The sequence below is a fragment of the Lithobates pipiens genome, unplaced genomic scaffold (assembly GCF_037356315.1).
Source record: "Lithobates pipiens isolate NorthernLeopardFrog02 unplaced genomic scaffold, aLitPip1_a1.2 Scaffold_22, whole genome shotgun sequence".
Classification (NCBI taxonomy): Eukaryota; Metazoa; Chordata; class Amphibia; order Anura; family Ranidae; genus Lithobates; species Lithobates pipiens.
The window spans coordinates 11547163-11574056 of NW_027507784.1; the positions used below are offsets into that span (position 1 = coordinate 11547163).

Consider the following 26894-nt stretch of genomic DNA (forward strand, 5'->3'; position numbering starts at 1 on the left):
TCCACCTGCTCTGACACCTGAGACAGACAATAAATAGCAGCTAGTAGCTCTGGTTGCCAGAGGTTACAGTGTATCATTACCGCTCACTGACTGGTTGCCAGTGGTTACAATGTATCATTATCGCTCACTGACTGGTCGCCAAAGGTACAGCACATATTACGGCTCACTGATTAGTTGCTAGAGGTTACAGCACATGATTTTTGCTTGTTGATTGGTTGCTAGAGATTACTGTGGATATGACCTCAGGGGGGCATTATATACATATCAATGCTGCCGTCCACCTCTATTTACATATGAATTCCGGTAATTTACATGTAAATCATCTGTACACCACAATAGGGCAGAGCTTTAGTAGCAGCAATTCACACTGAGATATCAGGACATAGTACGGGACTAAAACTTCAAGGGACAAGGGGATTTAAACCAGGATATTTGGCAAGTGTGAGGCAGCTGCTTTGGGCCCCACAACAATGACAAGGCCCCGGGCAGCTGCCCCTTTTGCCCTGCCTTAAAAACGGCCCTGGCACCAGTCCCGCAGCCCAGCTGTGGGAGTTGCAGTCTACTTCAGCGCCAGGTGCCACCTCTGTTCCTGCCCAAGAGGACCTACTGCACATCGCCACGCCAGAGACCTTCTGTGCCCCTTGCTGACATTTGGGGGACAGCACAGTGGGTGACAGCGCAGGACAATGAATCCACAACTGACTGAACCATCGCATCCAGCTCCCTGCTGGATGGTGAACAGACGATGCATCGATGTGAACGTCAGCTGTCCTCAGGACCTGATGAGCGGACTCATGCCCAAATCCTCCCCTGCCTGCTAGTAACATAATACACTTGGACACTTTGCCATACCTAACATTTCCCCTGCTGATTATTGTACCCTTGTGTTATCCTCTGAGGATTCCATGTTCACATCCTGAGCTCCAACGCTGCTGGAGAAGACAGACCTCAGGCCTAATATTTTGACTACTACTCTTCTAGCCTTTGAAGGGAAGGTTGACTGGTTTTTACAGATTCAAGGTGTTCTTCAACCTTCACACCATTGTGAATTAACTCTAAGCCCTTGTACACACGGTCGGAGATTCCGACAACCAAACCCATCGGAGTAATTCCGACGGATTACTTCCGGAAGAGGTCAGGAAGTCATGTTGCATACACACGGTTGGACTAAGTTGTCGGAAAATCCGATTGTACATAACGTGATGACGTTATTTCGTTACGACGGGACTACGCTCAGGCAAGTAGCCAATAGCTTTGGTCTAGGAATTTGATCTGAGCATGCGTGGCACTTTGTCCGTCAGAGTAGGCTACACATGATCGGAGTATGTCCGATTGGAGCATTTTGTCTGAAAATTTTACCGGCAAGTTGGAAAACTTGGTCCGTCGGATATTCCGATGGAAACAGTCTGATGGAGACCACACACAGTCGGAATATCCGACAAAATGGTCCGATAGGACACATTCCGACGGAATCTCCAACCGTGTGTACAAGGGCTAATGATGTAATCTTAAGAGTCCTACCAAATGCAAACCTAAACCTTGATGAAGGAGGGGTTTGCCTGACCCCTGACCCTTGACCCCCTGACCCTGAAATACATTGACTATTTTGTGTTTCCCTGCTGTGGACTAATTTTCCTATCATGATTCTGGAGTCTTGGACCTTTGTGCGCTTGGCTCTCTCATTAGACTGTATATACTGATGGTAGAATTTCATAAAGGGACCATCCTTTGCACATAAACATTTTTACTCGGTGTCCTCCCTTCTCATTTGATTGACAGCGGGATTTAGTAAAACAATTGGCTGATAAAAGAGCACAAGAGAGAGGATCAGAGAGGGATAAAATCAACCTATTACACGTTGGGTTTCAAACAAAAAAATGAAGGAAGTCCCTATGGAGAACTTCCAGCGAGGGCATGATTATATCACTTCCTTCAGATGGTAGCACCACCATCATCACTTCCCTCTAAAACGTAGAAACATGGCCTATGGATAATATGAAATATGGGTAATAAAATGGTAACATAGATTAGCAAGTATTATTATTATTATTATTATTATACAGGATTTATATAGGGCCGATATTTTACAACATTAGGGTAGACATTACAATACAATACAATTCAAGACAGGGGGAATCAGAGGGCCCTGCTCGTTAGAGCTTACAAATATGGAAGCATGCACAATTTTGAACTTGCAATTGTAGAGTGTTGGCATTAAAAAATATGTACACTTTATTTCTGCTATAATGACCTGCGGATTTTGAAGGTTGGACAGACATGAGGGACCCAGAGGTGAAAACACACTTAAATCTTTGCTAGGATAATGAGCACTCACCAAGGAGATTTGACATGTCCTGGAGCTCTTCATTGTACAAGGAATGTGCGACGTCAGTGATGTTGAGTCTTCCATGCTTTTTTGTGTGATACAGAATGGCGAACCGGCAGGTTTGCAGTCCTGAACGGAATGTTTTATAATCATTAGTTATGTAGACTGACTTGATCTCAAGCGATCTCATGCGACCATCTGCCTTCAGACTGCTGATAAGCCATGCGTAATTACTTTCTGCCGACCTCGAGAAGATACCGATCTGATATGAAGGAGGTGGTGACTGACTTGGCTTAATTAGTGTGGTAATCCATGCAAATTGCCCTTTACCATTCTTTACGATGTCACTATTTTCCATATCACCTGACTTGGAAAATCTTGGCTGATCATGTTTTTGTTCTATGGAATTGGTTTGCCCTCTGGTCAATAATTTCTCGGGTCTCTTGGATTCTGGTCCTGTATTATAGCTTTCCTGAGATTTTGTCTTATGGCTAAAAGACCCTGAATGGGAAGGTGAGGGGTCCCAGGTGTGCCCTTGGTCTGGTGTTATTCTGTTCTCATGCCCATCAACAGAATATCCAGGATTTTTATTGGAAGATTCCCTTTCTCTGGAAGGTCCTGCTTGATGTTCTATGTCTGGGCCATTGTGTTTGGCTTGACCTGAATAAAAAGAAAGAAGAAAGGTGGAAAAATTAATTAACTCTATCTATAATTTAATTCTCTTATGTCCTTCAAAAGTCATGAAATCATTGGTTAGTCCATCTGGTGCAAATTAATCAGAAGAATTGGCTGCAAACCATTGTAAAGTTGCTTAAATAATTTTATTCCATCACCGCTCCAGATGAAGGCAACATTTCAACACAATACACAGAGTAACTGCTGTTATGTTTGTAGCACTGACCCCCGAAGGAGCTGCTGGTTTTATTTGGGCCTACCGTTACCTCACCTGCTCTCCTCTCCGTCTCAGGGGTCCCGTTGGAAAGTAGCCCAAATGATGTTGAATCTGACACTAATGCCGCGTACACACGACCGGACTTTTTGACAGCAAAGGTCCGACGGAACGAGTCCGTCGGACAATTCGATCTTGTGTGGGCTCCATCAAACCTTTGCTTGCCAAAAATCCGGCGGACTTTAGAAATAGAACATGTTTTAAATGTTTCCACCGGAACTCCACCGGGCCGAGAAATCCGTTCGTGTGTATGCTAGTCGGACGGATAAAAACCGACGCTAGGGCAGCTATTGGCTACTGGCTATGAACTTCCTTATTCTAGTCCGGTCGTATGTCATCACTTTCAAATCCATTGGACTTTGGTGTGATTGTGTGTGGCCAAGTCCGTTCATTCGGAAAGTCCGTCAGAACTCCGCCGAAAGTCTGTCGGAAAGACCGCCGGACCTAGTCCCTCGGAAAGTCTGGTCATGTGTACACGGCATTAGTCCTTTTTTTAACATTTATTCAGGATAAGCACAAAAGTCCTTCAATAGGGGGTCAGAGGATAAAGGGGGAGTTCAGGCACCTGGTAAATGCGGATTAGAGGTATCGGTCAGATCCAGAGGTCAAACAGCTCCACAGACTGGATCCAGCAATCACCGGATAGGCCCCTCTCACTTGACCTAGCAGCCGATGAGATGCTCAACAAAGTCTCTGCCACAGACTTGTGAATTAAACTTAAAAAATCTTGAGAGTTTAGATGAACTACCATACAGTACCAGATTCTTTCAGCTGACCCGGCGAAACTGTATGGGTGTTGATCTGGGTTGCATCCTCTAAATGAGTTTCCAGACTCCTCCAGAGACACCAGCCTTGCGCTCAGTCCTCTACCAGAAAAGTCATCCCCTGGATCCTCCAGTTTTCTTGGCTTCTCCCTGCAGGCAAGACAGCACAGGACCACCCCTGGATCAGTAGGGCCCAAGACTTTTCTGGGCCTACTCTCTCAGTTGCAGAGCCTAGGACCAGCCAGCCCCGAGGCGCAGGACCATGTTTCCAGACTCCTCCAGAGACACCAGCCTTGCGCTCAGTCCTCTACCAGAAAAGTCCTCCCCTGGATCCTCAGTTTTCTTGGCTTCTCAGTGCAGGCAAGACAGTGCAGGACCACCCCTGGATCAGTAGGGCCCAAGACTTTTCTGGGCCTACTCTCTCAGTTGCAGAGCCTCAGACCAGCCAGCCCCGAGGAGCAGGACCATGCGACACAGACCCCAGGCCAGGAGGGCCATGAGGTCGGGATAGCGGGCCCCGCAAAAGAACCACCAAAAATGGTGTCGGTACCTTAAATACCCTCTCCCAGAATGCACAGCAGGGAAGACACTCCCACTGAGCTATTGCTGAGCAAGAGGTGGTATTCAATACATTCAGCCTGCTGCATTTCCATAGCGGCGGTGACAGCGACATCTATGGTCAAGTGGGAACGAGTGCAGCCCAGCTGGACTGGTACGGAAAGCCAGAACATTTAGGAAAAATTAGCCTGAGCCAACTGCAGCTTCAGACAACTAAATTTGAAAAAATAATAGCGTCTGCCCATTAGGAGCAGGGAGCTATATGCTGATGTGCTGTCTTCATTTAGAGCGGTGATGGAATAAAATGGTTTAAGCAGCTTTACAGGGCAGTGCAGTCAATTTTTCTTATTCTGCGTGGCTGTGGCAAGCCAAAGCGAGCAGTCTAGACACGTGCAATGCGTTTCGGTCCCAATACAAATTTGGATGAATTTTTGGTTATTCTAAAATCCGGGTGTATGTAATGAAATAGTACCGAATTTAGACAAAATCAATAAAAATTTGCTTTGGTTATTCATTTTCTAATGAATTCTAATTTTTCAGAAAGATTAGAATTCAGATTGGTTGAAAAACGATCGACCGATTAAAATTCTATGTAAAGATAAAGAATGCCAGCATTTGCCCGGCAATAAAAAAAGTAAAAAAAAATACAGCGTAGGGTCCACCCAGTCATGTGATGTCAGAAGGGGGTGATGTAACCCCGGTGGCCCCGCCCCTTGCCTATATAATAACTGTCAAAGTGCAGAGTGGGCAGATGGCAGGAGGTCTCCCAGGAGCGTTTATTTTTTCAATTTTTTCAGGTCCAGTGGCTGTCGTGATTGATGCTGGATTTACATTGAGTAATACTATTTTTTTTATTTTTGAATAAAGGATTTGTTAGAAAAATTTTTTGCTGTGGTTCTTACTTTTTGACACTTTTTTGGTGAATGGATAGAGGTACGGTGTACCCGATACCCATTCACATGGGGGGGGGAGGCAGGGATCTGGGGGCCTCCTTGTTAAAAGGGGGCTTCCCGGAGTCTGATACCCCCCCCGCCCACAGTCCCAGACAGCCACAGTCCAGGGTTCAACATGGGGACAAGGTGCTTTGGGGTGGGGGGAGGCAGAGAGACCAAAGAACAATCTAGGGGTTTCTTTTTGTTTTCTGTTTTTTATTGGTAACAATGACCTTGGATAGGAGCATTGGATACCCCAACAAACTGTAAAACTGAAAAACTTGAGGATTCCTCAACATCTGGCTGCACTGCGCAAAAATAAATGTCCCACTGGATTTCTATGCTGTTGCTGACCTGTACTCCTATCCAGAGTTAAAAGCTGCAGACAGTCACTATTCTTCAGCACCTGGATCATCTTCCACAGGACAGCTGGACTCTTTCCCATCAACTTCCTCCTGGCTTTTTCTGGTGAGCTTCTCCAAACCTTGATCTCTGGACATGGATTTGCAAATAGGCCCCCTAGATAAACCTACCTGAGACCTCTGTGTCTTCCAGAAGACTTCCTCTAGGATCCTGCATCAAGAACAGAGCCCCTGCACTGGCTCCTCCTGCACAACTGGACCCAGGAACCCCGTATCTTGCTAGATCAGGCCTTAGACTATTTATGGTCTTACTCACCACCTACTGGCACACCGCCCGAGTCCCATATTTAGGCTGCATGTGTGACGGACTGGGGTTTATATGGTCACAAAACAGACACCCCAAAGCAAAGTACATATTCATTTTTTTTTTTATATCTCCCTTCTATTCTATTAATAACCAGTAGATGGCAGAGAAGGTACACAAACAGAGTCTATATAAGGCCACACACCATGTGACTGGAAATTAAACTACTTCCAGCCATAAAGTCAGTGGTCATATCTCATGCTGTTTGTGTGATTCTTTGCAGGTATGTACTCTAAATCGTTCCTAATCTGTATTAACCTGTGATAGAAAGATTCCTAAACATCTTGAGCAGATGCAGAAAAAGTCTCAGCAGATTTTATGCTATAGTTTTGCTGTAATTAGAAGTGTAGAACAGCATGTGTCAGAAACAAGTGAAAAGTGCATAAGAACATGAAAATACTGCATTAGTCAGAACAAATGTCTATGATAAGCACTAAACCTTTCTAAATAGGTATATTTAAACCTGATTTATTGAAAATGGCATAGATTTATAGAAGCACATGTTTTCTGTTATTTAATATAGAAAAACCTATTGTATGTAAAGCTTATGTATTGCATCATACAGACATGCAATGTGCACCATCTAGTGGTTAAAAAAGAATACTACCATGATAATATTTGTATTAAAGCAATACATTGCCAGTATGATTATTGCACACTTAAAGTGTACCAGAGAGATAAAGATAATTATCTATAACACTGAATAACAGGGATATATATGTTATTAAAATATAGTAATGTTCATTGTTATAACTACGTTTTAAAATACTTTAGTTAAAATCGGTATTATATATATTGTTAATGGTTATAAACATGTGACTATAAAATGTAAAAGATGTATTGTTATGTAAAATTAAACTACTTCCAGCCATAAAGTCAGTGGTCATATCTCATGCTGTTTGTGTGATTCTTTGCAGTCCACGCCAAGCTGATCACCTTATCTCATTGCGTCTACAATCATCGGCTCTCTTAATTCACATTTTGAGGCCGGTAACACATGCCCTATACTTCATCCCACTATGTTTCTAGAATCCTCTAGAAGAAGAGTGTCAAATGGGCGGCCCTCCACCTGTTGCAGAACTACAAGTTCCATCATGCCTCTACCTCTGGGAGTCATGCTTGTAATGGTTAGCCCTGCAATGCCTCATGGGACATGTAATTGGCAACAGCTGGAGGGTTGCAGTTGGACACCTGTACTCTAAAAGAAGGGGAGGCAACAGAGCAGCAGCCTGTGTGAAACAATGAGCAGCCCTAAGTAATCAACCCCTACTCTACTGATTACAGGGGAGCCAAACTAAAGGGATTGTAAAGTGAATTTTTTTTTTTTTTAAATAACAAACGTTATACTTACCTCCACTGTGCAGCTCATTTTGCACAGAGTGGCCCCGAACCTGCTCTTCTGGGGTCCCTCGGCGGCTGTCTCTGTTTCCTCCCGCAGGTGCTTCTCACGTTCATGTGAGCTCCCTCGCATGGTGAGAAGCATCTGCGGGCACGCTCCCGTGATACAGCCGGCGACTATAGCCGCTCGCTGTATCACACGGCCCCGCCCCCGGCGCTCCACGTCAGTGGATGTGATTGACAGCAGCGCGAGCCAATGGCTGCGCTGCTTTCCATCCATCCACTCCAGCCAATCAGCGGCCAGGCTGAACGGTGGAAAGGATGTCGAGGGCGAGCGCAGGACTTTCGATGGGTGAGGTAAGTAGAATGGGGGGGCTGGGGGCGCCGACACTGTCAGATGTTTTTTCACCTTAATGCATAGAATGCATTAAGGTGAAAAAACATTTACCTTTACAACCCCTTAAGTTTACCTAGCAGCCTACTCTACACTAGGAGGGTGCTACATAATAGACATGTGCCAATTAGTTTAGTCCCGAATTCATGGTTTACCAAATTTCAGCAAATTAATTAATTCCAAAATTTCATCATTTACGGATTTTCGAATTTCAGACTTTTGAAATGTTCTGATTTCCAAGTTTCGAATTCCAAATTTTCAAAGTTTCGGAAATTTAAATTTTGAAGATTCGGAAATTTCCAAAATTTTAAATTTCCAAAATGTTAAATTTATGAAATTTAACAGAAATTTAGAATTTATGAAATTACAGATTTTCCTAAAATTTTCGATATTACGAAACTCAGAAATAAGAATGAAAATCTGAAGAGAATCTGAGAGAACAAAAACCCCAAAATTTGAAAACCCGAAAATCTGAAATAATAACTAACTGATAATAACTTAACTATTGCTAACTATTAAATTATAGGTAATTTCCTTTCAAAATTTGGTTGTTAGTGAACTTAACAAATACAAATTTTTTCAAAGTTACAAATTATCCAATATAACAAATGCCGCAGCTAAATGAATGTAATGTAACAAATTAATAATAATAAAAACGTTATTATCAATATTTATTATTAATTTGTTCCGTTCCATTTGTTTATATGCAACATTCGTTAGTCAATAACTTCAGATAAATTTGTATTCGTTACGTTCACTAACAGCCAAATTTGAAAGGAAATTCCAATACCTATAATTTAATAGTTAGTTATTAGTTAGGTATTATTTCAAATTTTCAGACTTTGCTTTTTTAAATTGACGGGTTTTAATTTTTATTTTCGGATTTTCAAATTTTTGGATTTTTTAATTCCGAATTTTCTAAAAAATCGGAAATGAGAAAATTGGGAAACTTGTAAATTCAAAAATTTGGATTTTCAAATTCCAGAATTTCCGAATTTACCAAATTCCGAAAAAAAAAAAAATGAATGAAATAAAAATGAAAACAAATACATTTTTCAGCAGTGCACATGTCTACTACATAACATATGTAAAAATATCCCCAAAATATAAAGAACAATTTACAAAGCAAAATGCGAAAGTTGTTTTTATTTTCAAGCAACAATTGTAAATCTTGCATCGTAATCGCTCCTGCTGAAAATGCTGCATTCATCCCTATTGTTCCCATTATCATAGAGTAGAGCAGGTGAGATATTCTGGTAGTAGGATGGAGGACACTGTATATAAACAGTATGAATGATTTTATGTTAGAACTTACGTTTCTGTATCATTTCTTTTATTGTCTTTAGACTGTCTGTGTATTTCTTGTTTTCTGTAAATAGGAACAAATCCTTGGCATAGGTATATATACTGGGCTGGCGTGTCAGTATATGTTCCTTATCTGCAGACTCGCCGCTCAGGTCATCAGCTACCACAATCACGTTTTCTCTTCCTGGAATAGAGAAAAAAAATTTGATTTCATTATATTTATAAGGAAATAACAAACAAAAACAAAGTCATTAGCATGCAAGCTCAATTTTAATCAAAATGGAACACCTGGTCTGGGAGCTCCGGCGGGTCATAAAGGAAAGGGAAAGGCACCTCTAAGTGCAGTGGATACGAAATTTATTACATGTACAATGGGATTAAAAACACTTACCAGATAGGACGAGGTCATAGGCATATAATAATTAGTCCTAATACGGAACACTGTAGTCATTGCCTGTCTGGGGGGGGGGGAGAGAGAGAGAGAGAGAGCCGTTCTACAGCTGTCCGAGTCCCTGGTGACATGGATTGGTGAGGAGGTGAAGATGTGATGAGGTGGCCCGGGTTCTGGAACCAAGATGGAAAGGCCGCTGTAACATCAGGTGAAGGTGTGGTTGGCGGCGCATGCTCTGAAACGCGTTACCACCCACCACCTTCACCTGATGTTACAGCGGCCATTCCATCTTGGTTCCTGAACCCGGGCCACCTCATCACATCTTCACCTCCTCACCAATCCATGTCACCAGAGACTCGGACAGCTGCAGAACGGCTTTCTCTCCCCCAGACAAGCGAGGATTACAGCGATCCGCAGGAGGATCAATCACTATATGCCTATGACCTCTTACTTTCTTGTAAGTGTTTTTAATCCGATTGTACCTGTAATAAATCTTTTAACCACTTCACTTAGAGGCGCCCTTCTCTTTCTGTTATGACCCTGCAGAGCTGCTTCTTCACTAAAAAGTGCTGCCTTCAGTGCCATCACTAGTGATGGGCGAACAGTTCGCCCGGCGGTCGTTTTGCGGCGAATTTCAGCTGTTCGCGGTCCGCCCGTTCGGCGGACTATTGGCCCTGTTCGCCCAGCGGACTTCCGTGTTTTTACTGTGTAAAGGAACTTTGACCTGATGACACATCCATCATGGGGTACAGGACAGCCAATTGAGACATGACAGCACATGGACACTTGGACATTCCCCCTAACTTATAAATACACCCGATCCGGTGGCCATTTTACATTCTTTCTTCTGTCACTATAGGGAGAGGTTGCTGTTTGGAGCAGGGAGAGATAAATCGCTAGCTATTTGGTACACAAAAGTTCTTTTCAGGACTGGTATAGGTGTTAGGTGTATATAGGTTTGCTGTGCTACTGATTGTTGCAGCAGCCTGAGTGTCTTTTGTCAGTTTAGAGAAAGGGACAGGGCGCTGTATGCTGCTGTTGTAGGGACAGCCAGATTAGTCATCATCATTAGCTGTTACTATCAGGTCCACAAAAGTGCTATCCCAGTAACCAGTTATTGTTCCAGTAGCCTCTGTTTTGCCATTTTATATAGGGACAGGCAGGAAGCAGTGTGTCAGGCAGTGAGGGTCAGTTTAAACAGTAGCTGTTACTATTAGTTCCACAAAGGTTCTTTTCAGGACTGGTATCAGTGGTATGGTAATAGGCTTATATAGAAAGAATATTATACTTGACTGCTGCCCTTCTGCTGCAGTCTGCTAATCAGTCACAACTCACTTGTTCCACAAAGCTCTTTATCAGGACTGGTAACTTGGTCTGTGTAGGGTGCTACAGTACATAGGGTTGAGTGAGGTACAGTCTGCCATTCTATAAGGACTGGTATCGGTCCACAATACATAGGGTTGAGGTGCACTACTGCTGACCGCTGCCCTATACTGCAGCAGTCCTTCATCGGTATAGGGACTGACGTACAGTCTGCTAATCAGTCACACACAACCTACTTGGTCCACAAAGGTCCTTATAAGGACTGGTAACTTGGTGTAGGGTGCTACAGTACATAGGGTTGAGTGAGGTACAGTCTGCTATTCTATAAGGACTGGTATCGGTCCACAATACATAGGGTTGAGGTGCACTACTGCTAACCGCTGCCCTATACTGCAGCAGTCCTTCAGCAGTATAGGGACTGATGTACAGTCTGCTAATCAGTCACACACAACCTACTTGGTCCACAAAGGTCCTTATAAGGACTGGTAACTTGGTGTAGGGTGCTACAGTACATAGGGTTGAGTGAGGTACAGTCTGCTATTCTATAAGGACTGGTATCGGTCCACAATACATAGGGTTGAGGTGCACTACTGCTAACCGCTGCCCTATACTGCAGCAGTCCTTCAGCAGTATAGGGACTGATGTACAGTCTGCTAATCAGTCACACACAACCTACTTGGTCCACAAAGGTCCTTATAAGGACTGGTAACTTGGTGTAGGGTGCTACAGTACATAGGGTTGAGTGAGGTACAGTCTGCTATTCTATAAGGACTGGTATCGGTCCACAATACATAGGGTTGAGGTGCACTAATGCTAACCGCTGCCCTATACTGCAGCAGTCCTTCAGCAGTATAGGGACTGACGTACAGTCTGCTAATCACTCACAACCAACCTACTTGGTCCACAAAAGTCCTTATAAGGAATGGTAAGGTATATAGGGTGCTACAGTACATAGGGTTGAGTGAGGTACAGTCTGCTATTCTATAAGGACTGGTATTGGTCCACAATACATAGGGTTGAGGTGCACTACTGCTGACCGCTGCCCTATACTGCAGCAGTCCTTCAGCAGTATAGGGACTGATGTACAGTCTGCTAATCAGTCACACACAACCTACTTGGTCCACAAAAGTCCTTATAAGGACTGGTAAGGTATATAGGGTGCTACAGTATATAGGGTTGAGTGAGGTACAGTCTGCTATTTTATAAGGACTGGTATCGGTCCACAATACATAGGGTTGAGGTGCACTACTGCTGACCGCTGCCCTATATTGCAGCAGTCCTTCATCGGTATAGGGACTGAGAGTTTTGTCACAGGGTCATTTAAAAAATGACAGGCAGAGGAAGAGGCAGGCCCTTCCGCAGGGGTGGTAGGGGTAGGGCAGGAGCAACAGGCTTGAGCCAAAGTGGGAAGTTGCAGAAGGTGCGTTCAATTACTTTAAAGGACGCACCAGACTTGGTTGAGTGGCTCAGTCAGCCTTACTCTTCTGCACCCTTCTCATCCTCTCGATCTGCACCCTCTTCTTCACTCTCTGCTATGTGCACCCCCAAAGACACTACCACCAACAACACCACCACCAGCACATACCTTCCGCTTGAGTCACAGGAATTATTTTCCGATCCATATCAAGAGGACATTTCTGATGCGCAGCCACTCTTGGTATTGGATCAGGAAGAGGAGGTAGCAACAACCGCTACTCAGCAGTCTGACGACAGTACCCAGATCAGCCCAAGGAGGAGGTTGGTCCCCGGTGGTGCTGCCTACTCCAAGATCTCTACTTATAGCGGTGGGGAAGGTGACGTTGATGATGACGTGTCTAGTGATGTCACGTGCCCACAAGAGAGGAAGAGGAGGGGAGTTCAGAGGGAGATATGGACCAGCAGATAGGGAGGAGAAGCAGGAATAACTTACACTGCACAGGAGGGACAAAGCAGACTGCAAATGTATCAGGAGCGAGTCATCGACCATGTACGGTCACATCTGGCGCTCCCAGGACACCGGCACATGGCTCCGCAGTGTGGGCTTTTTTTAACGTGTCCGCTGCTGACAATAGCGTTGCCATCTGCAATCTTTGCAGTCAACGCATTAGTCGCGGTAAGCCCAACACTCACCTAGGGACGACCGCCTTAAGAAGGCACATGAGCAGCCATCACCGAGCCGAGTGGGAGCAATGGAACACACAAAGCCACACTGCAGGCTCTCACCGTCCAGCCTCGTCTTCTACTTCTCCTTCTCCTCTCTCCTCACAATTGTCCTCCACTCCACCTTCCATCACGCCAAGCTCACGTTTTTCTGCAAAAAGGCAGGCTTCCGTGGGCCTAATGTTCGAGCGTAAAAAAATTATGACGCCGGATAACCCTCTTGCCCAACGGTTGATGGCTGGCTTGTCAGAACTCATAGCCCGCCAACTACTTCCATATAAACTGGTGGACTCGGAGGCCTTTCGCAAATTTGTGGCCATTGGAGCACCACAATGGAAGGTCCCAGGAAGGAAGTATTTCTCAGAGAAGGGCATCCCAGAGCTATATGACCATGTTCAGCGGCAAGTGAATGTATCTCTGGCACACAGTTTTGGTGCCAAGATACATCAAGATACATCTGACTACAGACACGTGGTCTAGCAAACACGGGCAGGGAAGGTATATCACTTTTACTGCCCACTGGGTGAACCTTCTGACGGCCGTCAAGCATGTAACCCGTGGCACCCGTGTAGATTTGGTTTTACCACCACGGATTGCATGCAGGCCTGACTCTTCTTCTCTTCCTCCTCCTACTCCATCCTCCTCCCTCTCCTCCTCAGCTGATTCCTCCTTTTCCGCTGCTAGCGTCTCTTCCGCTGCACAGCCCAAGCTCCCCAGAACCTATTCCACATGCCAGGTGAGACATTGCCATGCCGTGCTGTGTCTGTTGTGCCTGGAAGCCAAGAGCCACACTGGCCCGGCACTCCTTTCAGCTTTGCGTTCACAGGCTAAGACCGCTCAATTTGACAGTTGGTAAAGTGGTGTGTGACAACGGTGCCAATCTGCTTAGCGCATTGAAACAGGGCAAAATCATGCACGTGCCATGCATGGCACACGTCTTAAACTTGGTCATGCAGCGATTCCTTGTCAAATACCCTGGGGTCCAGGACATCTTGCGGCAGGCAAGGAAAATCTTGGCCCATTTCAGAAGATCTTACACGGCCATGGCTCGCCTTGCTGACATTCAGCGGCGACACAATCTGCCGGTCAGACGTCTTATTTGCGATTGCCCCACGCGATGGAACTCAACCTTCTATATGCTTGATAGGCTGCTCCAGCAGAAACGTGCAGTTAATCTCTACCTGTATGAACTCTGCGGCAGAAACGGTTCTGGGTAGCTGGGGTTTTTTTCACCGCGCCAGTGGCTACTCATGCGCGACGCATGCAGACTTCTGCGGCCATTTGAGGAGATCACCAAACTGGTCAGTCGCAGCCATGGCGCCATCAGTGACATGGTACCTTATGCCTTCTTTATGGAGCGTGCATTGCGTCGTGTCATTGATCAAGCTGTGGAGGAGCAGGAGCGGGAAGATGAGGAAGTCGCAATGCTGGATGAATTCCCAGGGGGGGCTACTCTATCTGAGACAAGTGAACAACAGGAGTCTGAAGAGGAGTCAGAGGAGGATGGTGCCGGGGCGGATGAGGAGGAGCAAGAAGAGCATGCTTTAAACCTTTCTGGGATCCCTGTTGTGCGTGGATGGGGAGAGGAGAATGAAGAGGACGACATTATCCTGGATGATGAGCAGGAGCCAGGCCACCACACCGCTTCCAGTTTAGTGCAAATGGGGGCCTTCATGCTCCAGTGTTTTAATAGGGACCCCCGTATAAAAAGCATAAGGATCAAGGATCAGTACTGGGTGGCAACGTACTTAGACCTCCGGTACAAACACAAAATGGCGGAAATGTTACCGCCGTCACAGAGGGCTGTCAGAATGCAGCACTTCCAGGCCTTGCTTCGAGAAATGCTGCATTCTGCCTTTGCGTGCGCTGGCAGAGGAGCAATTCCCACTCCCAGAGAAGGAGTTGCGGGTACCAATCCAACAGCACCTGCAAGAAGAGGCCGGTTTGAAGATGTGTTGGTGACTTCGGATATGAGGTCATTCTTTCAGCCGACCCATCGACAGGTGTCACCCGGATCCAGCATCAGGGAACGCCTAGACCGTCCGGTGTCCGACTACATCGGGTTAACGGCCGATGTGGACGCTCTGAGGAGTGATGAACCCCTGGACTACTGGGTGGGCAGGCTTGACCTCTGGCCAGAGCTTGCCCAATTTGCAAACGAACTGTTGGCTTGCCCCTCATCCAGTGTCCTGTCCGAAAGGACGTTCAGCGCAGCAGGGGGGATCGTGACCGATAAGCGTACTCGCCTAGCTCACGACAGTGTTAACTACTTCACATTTCTAAAAATGAATGAGGCATGGATCTCAGAGGAATTCAATACATGTGACCAGTAGACCATGTATATGTCTATAAACAATTTTTTTAATCAAGCACACAGACCTTCTTTCTTCATTTGGCTCACTTCCTTGTCCCAAAAAAGCACACCGTACTATATGCCCCTACCCTCCTCTTTGAAGAGGTTGAGCGGTGTCATATTTCTACTGGGGCTGCTTATTATGAGGGGCTCACACCATCCCTATGCTATGCTGACATCCTCCTGGGCCTGCTTATTATGAGGGGCTCACACCATCCCTGTGCTGTGCTGACTTCCTCCTGGGGCTGCTTATTATGAGGGGCTCACACCATCCCTGTGCTGTGCTGACTTACTCCTGGGGCTGCTTATTATGAGGGGCTCACACCATCCCTGTGCTGTGCTGACATCCTCCTGGGACTGCTTATTATGAGGGGCTCACACCATCCCTGTGCTATGCTGACATCCTCCTGGGCCTGCTAATTATGAGGGGCTCACACCATCCCTGTGCTATGCTCATTATGAGGGGCTCCCACCATCCCTGTGCTATGCTGACTTCCTCCTGGGGCTGATTACGGTGAAGGTGTCAGTGCTGTATATCACGGTGCTGATGTCAGTGCTCTCTGTCACGGTGCTGCTGTCAGTGCTGTATATCACGGTGCTGGTGTGAGTGCTTTATGTCACAGTGCTGATGTCAGTGCTCTCTATCACGGTGCTGCTGTCAGTGCTGTATATCACGGTGCTGGTGTGAGTGCTTTATGTCACGGTGCTGATGTCAGTGCTCTCTATCACGGTGCTGTTGTCAGATGACTCTATCACGGTGCAGGTGTCATTGCTGTATGTCATGTTGCTGGTGATCATCTCCTGCTCCCTCTTCTTTGCCTACCCTGGTCCCTGACCTTCCGTCTCCTCCATTGCCTTCATGCGCTCCACAGTCCTGAATTGTCACAACAATTTCCCATATAAAAAAAGAATGCTTGTAGTTGTCGATCCCAGATTCACCTCATACATGTGTTGTGTCATTGGCCATGTGGTGGGACTATGTTTGCACAGCTAATAATTATTTTGTGGCTGAAAATTTGACCTATAGGTTTGCGAAGTTCGCCTCCCATTGAAGTCAATGGGGCCCGCCGCGAACGTTACGGTTCGCGAACTATCGGCCGCGTTCGCGGTCCGCGTTCGCGAAACGTCCCGTCGGAAGTTCGTCCATCACTAGCCATCACTCCACCAATACTAAAGACCGGATACCCAGCCTCACCAGAGCACCCTCAACTCTCCACCGCTACTAAGGACCCAATACCCAGCCTCACCAGAGCGCTCTCATCTCTCCACCGCTACTAAGGACCCGATACCCAGCCTCACAAGAGCACCCTCATCTCTCCACCGCTACTAAGGACCAGATACCCAACCTCCCTCAGAGTGCCCTCATCTCTCCACTGCTACTAAGGACCAGATACCCAGCCTCACCAGAGCAGCCTCATCTCTCCAAAGCTACTAAGGACCCGATACCCAGCCTCACAAGAGCACCCTCATCTCTCCACCGCTACTAAGGACCAGATACCCAGCCTCCCTCAGAGTGCCCTCATCTCTCCACCGCTACTAAGGACCAGATACCCAGTCTCCCTCAGAGTGCCCTCATCTCTCCACCGCTACTAAGGACCAGATACCCAGCCTCACCAGAGCGCCCTCATCTCTCCACCACTACTAAGGACCAGATACCCAACCTCCCTCAGAGTGCCCTCATCTCTCCACTGCTACTAAGGACCAGATACCCAGCCTCACCAGAGCACCCTCATCTCTCCACCGCTACTAAGGACTGTATACCCAGCCTCTCTCAGAGCGCCCTCATCTCCCCACTGCTACTAAGGACTGGATACCCAGCCTCACCAGAGCGCCCTCATCTCACCACCGCTACTAAGGACCAGATGCCCAGCCTCACCAGAGCGCCCTCATCTCTCCACCGCTACTAAGTACCAGATACACAGCCTCACCAGAGTGCCCTCATCTCTCCGCTGCTACTAAGAACCAGAAACCCAGCCTCACCAGAGCGCCTTCATCTGTCCAACGCTACTAAGGACCAGATACCCAGCCTTATCAGAGTGCCCTCATCTCTCCACTGCTACTAAGGACCAGATACCCAGCCTCACCAGAGTGCTCTCATCTCTCCACTGCTACTAAGGCCCGGATACCCAGCCTCACCAGAGTGCCCTCATCTCTCCACTGCTACTAAGGACCGGATACCTAGCCTCACCAGAGTGCCCTCATCTCTCCATTGCTACTAAGGACCAGATACCCAGCCTCACCAGAGTGCCCTCATCTCTCCACCGCTACTAAGGATCGGATACCCAGCCTCACCAGAGTGCCCTCATCTCTCCACCGCTACTAAGTACCAGATACACAGCCTCACCAGAGTGCCCTCATCTCTCCACCGCTACTAAGGACCAGATACCCAGCCTTATCAGAGTGCCCTCATCTCTCCACTGCTACTAAGGACCAGATACCCAGCCTCACCAGAGTGCTCTCATCTCTCCACTGCTACTAAGGCCCGGATACCCAGCCTCACCAGAGTGCCCTCATCTCTCCACTGCTACTAAGGACCGGATACCTAGCCTCACCAGAGTGCCCTCATCTCTCCATTGCTACTAAGGACCAGATACCCAGCCTCACCAGAGTGCCCTCATTTCTCCACCGCTACTAAGGATCGGATACCCAGCCTCACCAGAGTGCCCTCATCTCTCCACTGCTACTAAGGACCAGATACCCAGCCTCACCAGAGCGCCCTTATCTCTCCCTCTTTTCAAAAGGTAACACAGATTACCAAGTATGGAAGCATGAACAATTCTGTTTTAATCAATTAATTAATCAATTTTAGATTGTTGGCATAAAAACATATACACACTTTAGTTCTGCTATAATGACTGGTGGATCTTAAGGGTTGGACAGACATGGCGGACTCAGAGGTGAAAACACAATTTTTTAGGATAATGAGCACTCACCGAGGTCCTTTGACATGTGCCGGAGCTCTTTGTCATACAAGGAATCTGTGACATCAGTAATGTTGAGTTGTCCATGCTTTTTTGTGTGATACAGAATGGCAAACTGGCATGTTTCCAGTCCTGAACAGAACGTTTTATAATCATTAGTTATGTAGACTGATTTGATGACAAGCGATCTCCTGAGATCATTGTTCAGACTATTGATAAGCCATCTGTAGTTACTTTCTGCCGACCTCGAGAAGATGCCGATCTGATATGGAGACTGACTTAGCTTCAAAAATGGAAATGAGTTACGTTTACCAATTGTGGAATCAGGGTCACAACGTGTGCGTTCCCCTGTACCATTGTTTTTGGAGTCGCTATTCCCAGTATCACCTGACTTAATAAAAGAAAAAAAATGTTGTTATTGTCTGAATAGTATAAATGGATACATTTATTAAATGATCTTCTTACTATCGGCTCGAGGAATAATTGATATCAGTGTGAAAGCAGCATGATGACTTCATTGTCCTACACCATAAAGTGGACCTGAACTCAAAAAATAATATAACAAACAGACACCAGAGGGTACAAAGCTAAACGTCAAATTAATAGTGCATTTAATAAAGACAATGGTCACTCACCATTCTGAAAGATTAGGGAGTATGTAGTAAGACAGTGATGGCGAACCTTGGCACCCCAGATGTTTTGGAACTACATTTCCCATGATGCTCATGCACTCTGCAGTGTAGTGGAGCATCATGGGCAGAGGCGGCTCTCTAATTAGGCAAATTAGGCGATTGCCTAAGGCCCCGCAGTCTCAAGGGCCTCGCAATCGACTAATTTGCCTGTGATCAATGCGGTGGCAGCAAGTGCGGGGATCGGGACAGTAGAGTCCTCTAGGTGGCGCAGCGTCTGGATGACAGACGGCATGAGGGCGGCATGTCCATGTGGGACCCTCACCTGAGCTTCTCTCTTGTGCCGCTCACCAGACCTCTCCTCCGCACCTGCCTCCTATTTGGTTCTGGAGTTGGGGGGGGGGGGGGGTTGCTGAAAAACCACCCAGCTGGATAGTCCCACCATGAGTGTGAAGAGGGAGGAACTCTTATGCTGCCGACCAGAGGAAAGGTGAGTGCCCATGCCGTGCAGCCTTCCCTGTGTGCCTGAATAGGAGGAGCGGTGGGGAGACTGCACATAGATAGTGGAATTGATTTTTCCATATTACTCCATACAGCCGCTGAATGTCTGCAGGGAGGAGAGGTGATCATTCAGCGGTTGCATGGAGGAATATGGAAAAATCAATTCCACTATCTATGTGCAGTCTCCCCACCGCTCCTATCTAACTTTTTCTGCATCCCCCGTACTCTCCGGCCCCTCCTTGTACTCCCTGGCTCTGCCCCTCTGTGCGCTCCCTGGCCCCGCCCCTCCTGCTCTCCAGTCCCTCCGTGTGCTCACTGGCTCCGCCCCTTCTTGTACTCCCTTTCTCCACGCATACTGCTCTTCAGCCCCTCCCTTTGCTCCCTGGCTCCACCCCTCCTGCTCTCCAGCCCATTCTTGTCCTCCCTGGCTCCACCCCCATTTCGCCAGCACCCCCTGCTCTCCAATTCTTTCTGCCTCCCCTCTCAAGCTCCCCCCCAGCACTCTTCACCCCCCACCCTTAGCACTATCTGGCCCCCAGCACTCCCCGCCCCCCACCCCCCAGCAATCTTTGGCCCCCACCCCCTATCACTCTCTGGCCCCCAGCACTCTCTGCCCCCACCCCCAGTAATCTCTGGCCCCCACCCCCAGCACTCTCTGGCCCCCAGCACTCTCCGCCCCCACCCCCCAGTACTCTCTGGCCCCCCACCCCCCTGCAATCTCTGGCCCCCACCCCCCAGCACTCTCTGGCCCCCAGCACTCCCTTCCCCCACCCCCAGTAATCTCTGGCCCCCACCCCCAGCACTCTCTGGCCCCCAGCACTCTCTGCCCCCCACCCCCCAGTACTCTCTGGCCCCCAGCACTCTCCGCCCCCCACCCCCAAGCATTATCTGGCCCCCAGCACTCTCCGTCCCCCACCCAAAGCATTCTCTGGAGCCCAGCACTCTCCACCCCCCACCCTGAGCATTCTCTGGCCCCCAGCACTCTCTGCCCCCCAGCATTCTCTGGCCCCCAGCACTCTCCGCCCCCCACCCCTCAGCACTCTCCGGTCCCCACGCCCCAGCACTCTCCGGTCCCCACCCCCCAGCACTCTCCGGTCCCCACCCCCTAGCACTCTACAGCTTCTCCCTGCTCTTTGCCCCCCCAGGGGCTACAGACAGGGACAGATCTCTAGATCTCTCTCACCCCCTTTCCCTCACCCCCCCCTCTTTCTCACTTCCCCCTCTCTCTTATCCCCTCTCTCCCCCTCTATCTTTCTCTCCCTCCCCCCTCTCTCTTACCCCTCTCCCTCCCCCCCTCTTTCTCTTACCCCCCTCTCCCTCCCCCTCTCTCACCACACTCCTCTCTCACCACACTCCTCTCTCTTACCCCTTCCCAAAACTCTCTCTCTCCCTTACCCCTTCCCACCCCTCTCTCTCTCCCTTCCCTCCCTCTCTACCTTCTCTCCCTTCTCTCCCTTCCCTCCCTTCTCTACCTGCCCTCCCTTCTCTACCTTCTCTCCCTCTCTCCCTTCCCTCGCTCTCTCCCCTCCCTCGCTCTCTCCCCTCCCTCGCTCTCTCCCCTCGCTCTCTCCCCTCCTTCTCTCCCTTCCCTCCCTCTCTACCTTCCCTCCCTTCTCTCCCTCCCACTCTCCCTTTCTTCCCTCCCTCTCTCCCTTGCCTCCCTCTCTCCCTCTGCTTCCCTCCCTCTCTCCTCTCTCTGCCTTCCTCCCCTTCCCTCTCTTCTCCCTTGCTTCCCTCTCTATCTACCTTCCCTCCCTCTCTCCCTACCTTCCCTCCCTCTCTACCTTCCTTCCTTCCCTCCCTCTCTCCCTTCCTTCCCTCTCTCCCTTCCTTCCCTCTCTCCCTTCCCTCCCTCTCTTCCCTCCCTCTCTCCCTTGCCTCCCTCTCGCCTCTCTTCCCTCCCTCCCTCTCTCCTCCCCCTCTCTCTCTCTCTCCTCCCTCTCTCTCCCCCTCCCCCCTCTCCTCTTTCCACCACTCTCTCCCCTTTTGTGCACCCTTTATCTACCCCGCTCTCACCCCCCTCTCACTCACAATGTCTTGCTCGCCTCCCCCTCTCTCTCTTTCCCACCCCCTATCTCTCACAATTTCTCTCTTCCCCTCCCCTCTCTCTCCTCTCCTCTCTGTCTCCCTTCCCCACTCTTGCTCCCCCTGCACTGTGCTGGGATCCCCCCGCTCTACTTCCTCTGCGGATATGGAATGGCTCAGTGACATCTCCTCCCCATTCTCCCAAGACACAGGAAATTCTTAGAGGGGTTGCCACCTTGGTGGGCCCCAGATGTTTTAATGGCTGCATATGTCTGATGGGTGAGGAGGGTGCCCTGGAAGTGGTGCAGATGAACTGTTTGCTAGATCTGTGCATCTTTTTGCAGCCATTTTTATTGCTTGAATTTTTTTCCCATTATGGGCGTGATTGGGGCCTCATGTGTAAGTTTTGCCTAAGGCCTCACAAATCCTAGAGCCGCCTCTGAATGGGAAATGTAGTTCCAAAACATCTGGAGTGCCAAGGTTCACCATCACTGTAGTAAGACCATGAGGGTCAGCTTTGACGTCTCCTTCACTGTTCACCTTCAGGTCAAGTTATGGCTTGACAACAAACCCATAGGATTCGAAACATGTAGCCACGCCCCCTCATCTTCTCCCGCCATGTGACATAATTTGCCGTGTTCCCCCGCTGTCATCCAGATCTATTCATGTTGGCTTGAGAAGCTTCTGGCATTGATTCTCCCCCACATCTTGACGGTAAAAGTGACCACAAAGCCAACCCTCACTAACTTACTACATGCTCTCTCTTTCCCTAGGTTTGTAAGTGACCATTTGTCTTCTATTTTATGTGTATAATGTTTTATTGAAAATAGGTTTTCAAAAATCAACAATAAAAGGTATTCAAGTGATGAAAGACATGTTGTATATGTATATGATTAAGCTCACTATTGAGTAAGCGACAAGTGTGGTAGGGAAACATATATGAGTAAGTACAATTCAGAAAAGAATTATGGATTAGGCAACAAAAGTGAGGGTTGAAACTCAAGAATGTCAAGTGCAAGGTCTCAGTACTTAGCTGAATTCTAGGATTTCATCTCCTTTGTAAAAAGCGAAGGCACACCATGAGGTGCATGACATCTTCTGGACTTATCTCCATTATACATATCTGACAGGTTCATAGTTCTCCAGGAAGACGAAGATGCATCCTTTGGATCTCTGCATGCTCAACTGTAGAGTTGCTGTAGCGGCTATGCCTGCCCCTTCCCGCATCCTGCCCAGTCACAGAAGCCTTGATATTACATGAACACATTTTCAAAATACAAAGGCTTCTGTGAATGGGCAGCATAGGGGAGGGATGGGCAGAGCTGCTGTGTGTCTGCTTCTCTCCTCTCAGATCCTGTAGTGTCTTTCAAGAGATGTCCAGAAGACGTCCAGGATATGTCTTGTACCTCGTTGAACTTAACTCATAGGGGTTAATGTACTAAAGGCAAATAGACTGTGCACTTTGCAAAGTGTAGTTGCTTCAGAGCTTAGTAAATGAGGAAGAGCTCTGTTGACTTCCATCATCCAATCATATGCAAGCAAAAATGCATTTTTTTTATATTTCCCTTGCACGTGATTGGATATCCTTTACAAGTTGAACCTTTACCTCATTTAATAAGCTCTGAAGCAACTGCACTTGCCTTTAGTAAATCAACCCCATAGTGTGCCTTCACCTTTTACAAAGTGGCTGAATTCCTGGAATTCAGCCTTAACATGTCATGTTTGTTGTCTTATCTGTTTTTGTTGTTCAATCAATAATGGGGAAAGGATAAGCTGCACAAATATTGGTGACTAGTTATTTCCTTCTGTCTACATTTAGAGCACAGCTTCCTCTATATGGGTCATCATTAAAACCCCATCCAGTCACTCAAACACCCCATTATCCTTTAACTCCACAGTATGGGAACAGAAAAAGACTGCTGTGATTACCGTATTTATCGGTGTATAACACGCACTTTTTCCCCCTTAAAATCAGGGGAAAATCGTGGGTGAGTGTTATATGCCGATCCCACGCGATCCCCAGCTGATTGTAAGTGGAGGAGCGAGCCGCCGACATACACATAGCCGAGTGTCACGCCCAGACCCACCCTATGATGGACATAACACAGGGACTGGGCGTGACGGTGAGCGGAGCCGAGTCTAGCCGAGTACACTCGGCTATGATCTTGGCGGCTCTCGGCTACTCTCGGCTACGCAATCCCACCATTGGACCTGTGTTATGTCCATCATAGGGCGGGACTGCGAGAAGAGCCAAGAGACGTCGAGAGCCACCGAGCGCCGCTGAGATACACAGGACATCCAGCTCTGTATCTCGGCGGTGCCATTTTTAAACAGGAACGCTGCAATGACACTGGAGCAATGACATTGGAGAAAGGCTACACTGACAAGGCTGCACTGACAAGGCTGCACTGACAAGGCTACACTGACAAGGCTGCACTGACAAGGCTGCACTGACAAGGCTGCAAATGACACTGACAAGGCTGCATTGATGGGCATTTAAATGTAAGTTTTTTTCCTTAAACCTCCCTCCTAAAAGTTTTTTTTTCCTTTTAAATTCCCTCCTAAACTTGGTGTGCGTGTTATACGCCAGCGCGTGTTATACGCCGATAAATACGGTACATCCCTAACCTAATTGGCTAAAACATTCTATTTGCCTGTTTGGTGGATTGTTACGTGGAATGCAAGCTACAAACTTCCCCCCCTCGTTGCTTGCACATCTTATGTGTGAACTTTGCCATGTTGTATATTGTGTACGGATTATTGTTCGTTTCCAATTGTGGAGCAAAACTCCATACCCCTCAATTCAACCCATGGAGCAACAAAAATTTCAAAGATGTTAAAGTGTCAAAAAAACAAAAACAAAACAAAAAACATCTTTAGTGTATCTCTACAATACATGCTGTGACGGGACAGGGCCACATCGCATTGTAGAAAGAGGCTGGAGGCACCCGGGGTTCTTATCCATACAGGGTGAGGGGAGGCATGTCTCATAGGGAGGAAAGGGGATTAGTAAATCCTGGAGCTCCTTAGAGACTTGGGGGGTGAAGTCTCCAATGTTGTGCCAGTAGCTAGCATTTTGATTGGTCAAATGTGAAAGAGCCCTTATGCAATAGTTTAGGACTACCCCCCCCCCCCCCCCCCCCCATGACCCTTGAGAGATTAGTAAATGCAGTGTCCTCTGGGATTAGTCAATCCCGGTATTGTTTCCTGGAGCTTGGAGGCTTCTAAGAGACTTGAGAAGGATGAAGTCTTCAATCTTGGGTCTGCCAGTATCCAGCACTTTAATTGGGCAGTAGAGTACAGCCCTGGAGTGCTGATGGGGCACTATTCCTCCCACTGACACCAATGATGGGGCACTATTCCTCTCACTGACACCAAATGATGGGGCACTATTCCTCCCACTGACACAAATGATGGGACACTATTCCTCCCACTGATACCAATTATGGGGCACTATTTCTCCCACTGATATCAATGATGAGGCACTATTGCTCCCAATGACACCAATGATGGGGCACTATTCCTTCCACTGACACCAAGGATGGGGCACTATTCCTCCCACTGATATCAGTGATGGGGCACTATTCCTCCCACCGACACCAATGATGGGACACTATTCCTCCCACTGACACCAATGATAGGGCACTATTCCTCCCAATGATATCAACAATAGGGCACTAATCCTCCCACTGACACAGATGATGGGCACTGTTCCTCCCACTGATACCAATTATGGGGCACTATTCCTCCCACTAATAACAAAGATGAAGCACTGTCCTGCCCCTTTAAAGTCTCAAGAACAGTAAACTGGCCCTTTTGCTTAGAAAGTTTGGAGACTTCTGGTTTAGATAAACAGACTTGGCACCATCTTGGCATGAACGGTGATTTGTTTAAGCCCTCATTCACATCTGTGCACGGGAAGAACATGCATACAATTGCACACGTTCCTGCAGTTCATACAAATGCCATCCTTAAGGACACCCCAAAATGAATTGGCTTCCCGAACACGCTGCACCAAATGCATGGAAAAACATGCATACAAACGCACATGGGAGAACCCAGGATAATGTAGAAACAGAAATAATGTCTTTCTGTACTGAATGGGGCCTGATGGTATTTAGCAGGAATCGGTAGCACTGATGGCAAGCCTTAAAGGTTTGCGCAATTTCTGCCTTTCATCGCCATACACTTTATTCTTATTATCTTCATAAAAGAAAAGGGTGACGTCTCATACATACAGATCTGGAAAACATTGAAGATAGAGAAGGTAGAGAAGGTAGAGAGGAAAGGAATCCACTGCTCTCCTTCTTCTGAGATGTCTTCACACCTAATGTGGATAAAACACAAAGATATCACCAACATGACAGTCTCAACAAACAACAAAAACTGGACAATGTACACCCCCATCAACACGCTACTGAGCTACAATGGCTATATCCGTGTCTACTCACGGCTCTGCAGAGCATACTGAAAACCTGGACTTTTCTCGTCTACCCCTAGGGTTACAGCTATCACAGAGGAACCGAAAATCGCTTCTATATCTTGAAAAGCTGGACACCATTAATCAAAATGTTATCAAGGAAGGAGGTGGTATGGTTGAACAATGGAATGGGCCTACATGCCAATAAATCTAAAGAGAACTCCCCCCTTACGGGACTTTAATTGCCCAAATGACAAAAACGTCAAAATAAAGTGTGGAAAAGTTATACAAAATCAATTGAAATATAAAACAATGAAAGTGGCTAATAACATCAAAAGTCAACATGAATAACAAGGGAACATTGGAATATGAAGGCTCTAGAGCGGTCACAGGACTACCAAGATGGCAGTCACCATGGTAGAACATCCAGATGGCACCAGATCTCTAGAGCGGTCACAGGACTACCGTGATGGGAGTCACCATGGTAGAACATCCAGATGGCACCAGATCTCTAGAGCGGTCACAGGACTACCGTGATGGGAGTCACCATGGTAGAACATCCAGACAGCACCAGATCTCTAGAGCGGTCACAGGACTACCGTGATGGGAGTCACCATGGTAGAACATCCAGACGGCACCAGATCTCTAGAGCGGTCACAGGACTACCGTGATGGGAGTCACCATGGTAGAACATCCAGACAGCACCAGATCTCTAGAGCGGTCACAGGGCTACCGTGATGGGAGTCACCATGGTAGAACATCCAGACGGCACCAGATCTCTAGAGCGGTCACAGGACTACCGTGATGGGAGTCACCATGGCAAACCATCCAGACGGCACCCTAGAAGTGGGTGTGGTCTCCATGTTCTGCCATGGTGACTCCCATCACGGTAGTCCTGTG

General features: G+C 47.5%; 1 protein-coding gene across 2 annotated transcripts in view; it reads right to left on the bottom strand.

The window, feature by feature from the left end:
• LOC144000371 (uncharacterized) overlaps positions 1 to 26894 on the bottom strand; it is a 70992-nt gene that overhangs the window by 27050 nt on the left and 17048 nt on the right. For both annotated transcript variants that reach the window (XM_077494171.1, XM_077494170.1), the window contains exons 4-7: positions 25813 to 25901; positions 18432 to 18810; positions 9303 to 9476; positions 2336 to 2986 (exon numbers count right to left, since the gene is read on the bottom strand). In XM_077494171.1, the coding sequence (XP_077350297.1) occupies positions 2336 to 2986; positions 9303 to 9476; positions 18432 to 18810; positions 25813 to 25901 (1293 nt within the window). The remainder of the gene's footprint in view (positions 1 to 2335; positions 2987 to 9302; positions 9477 to 18431; positions 18811 to 25812; positions 25902 to 26894) is intronic.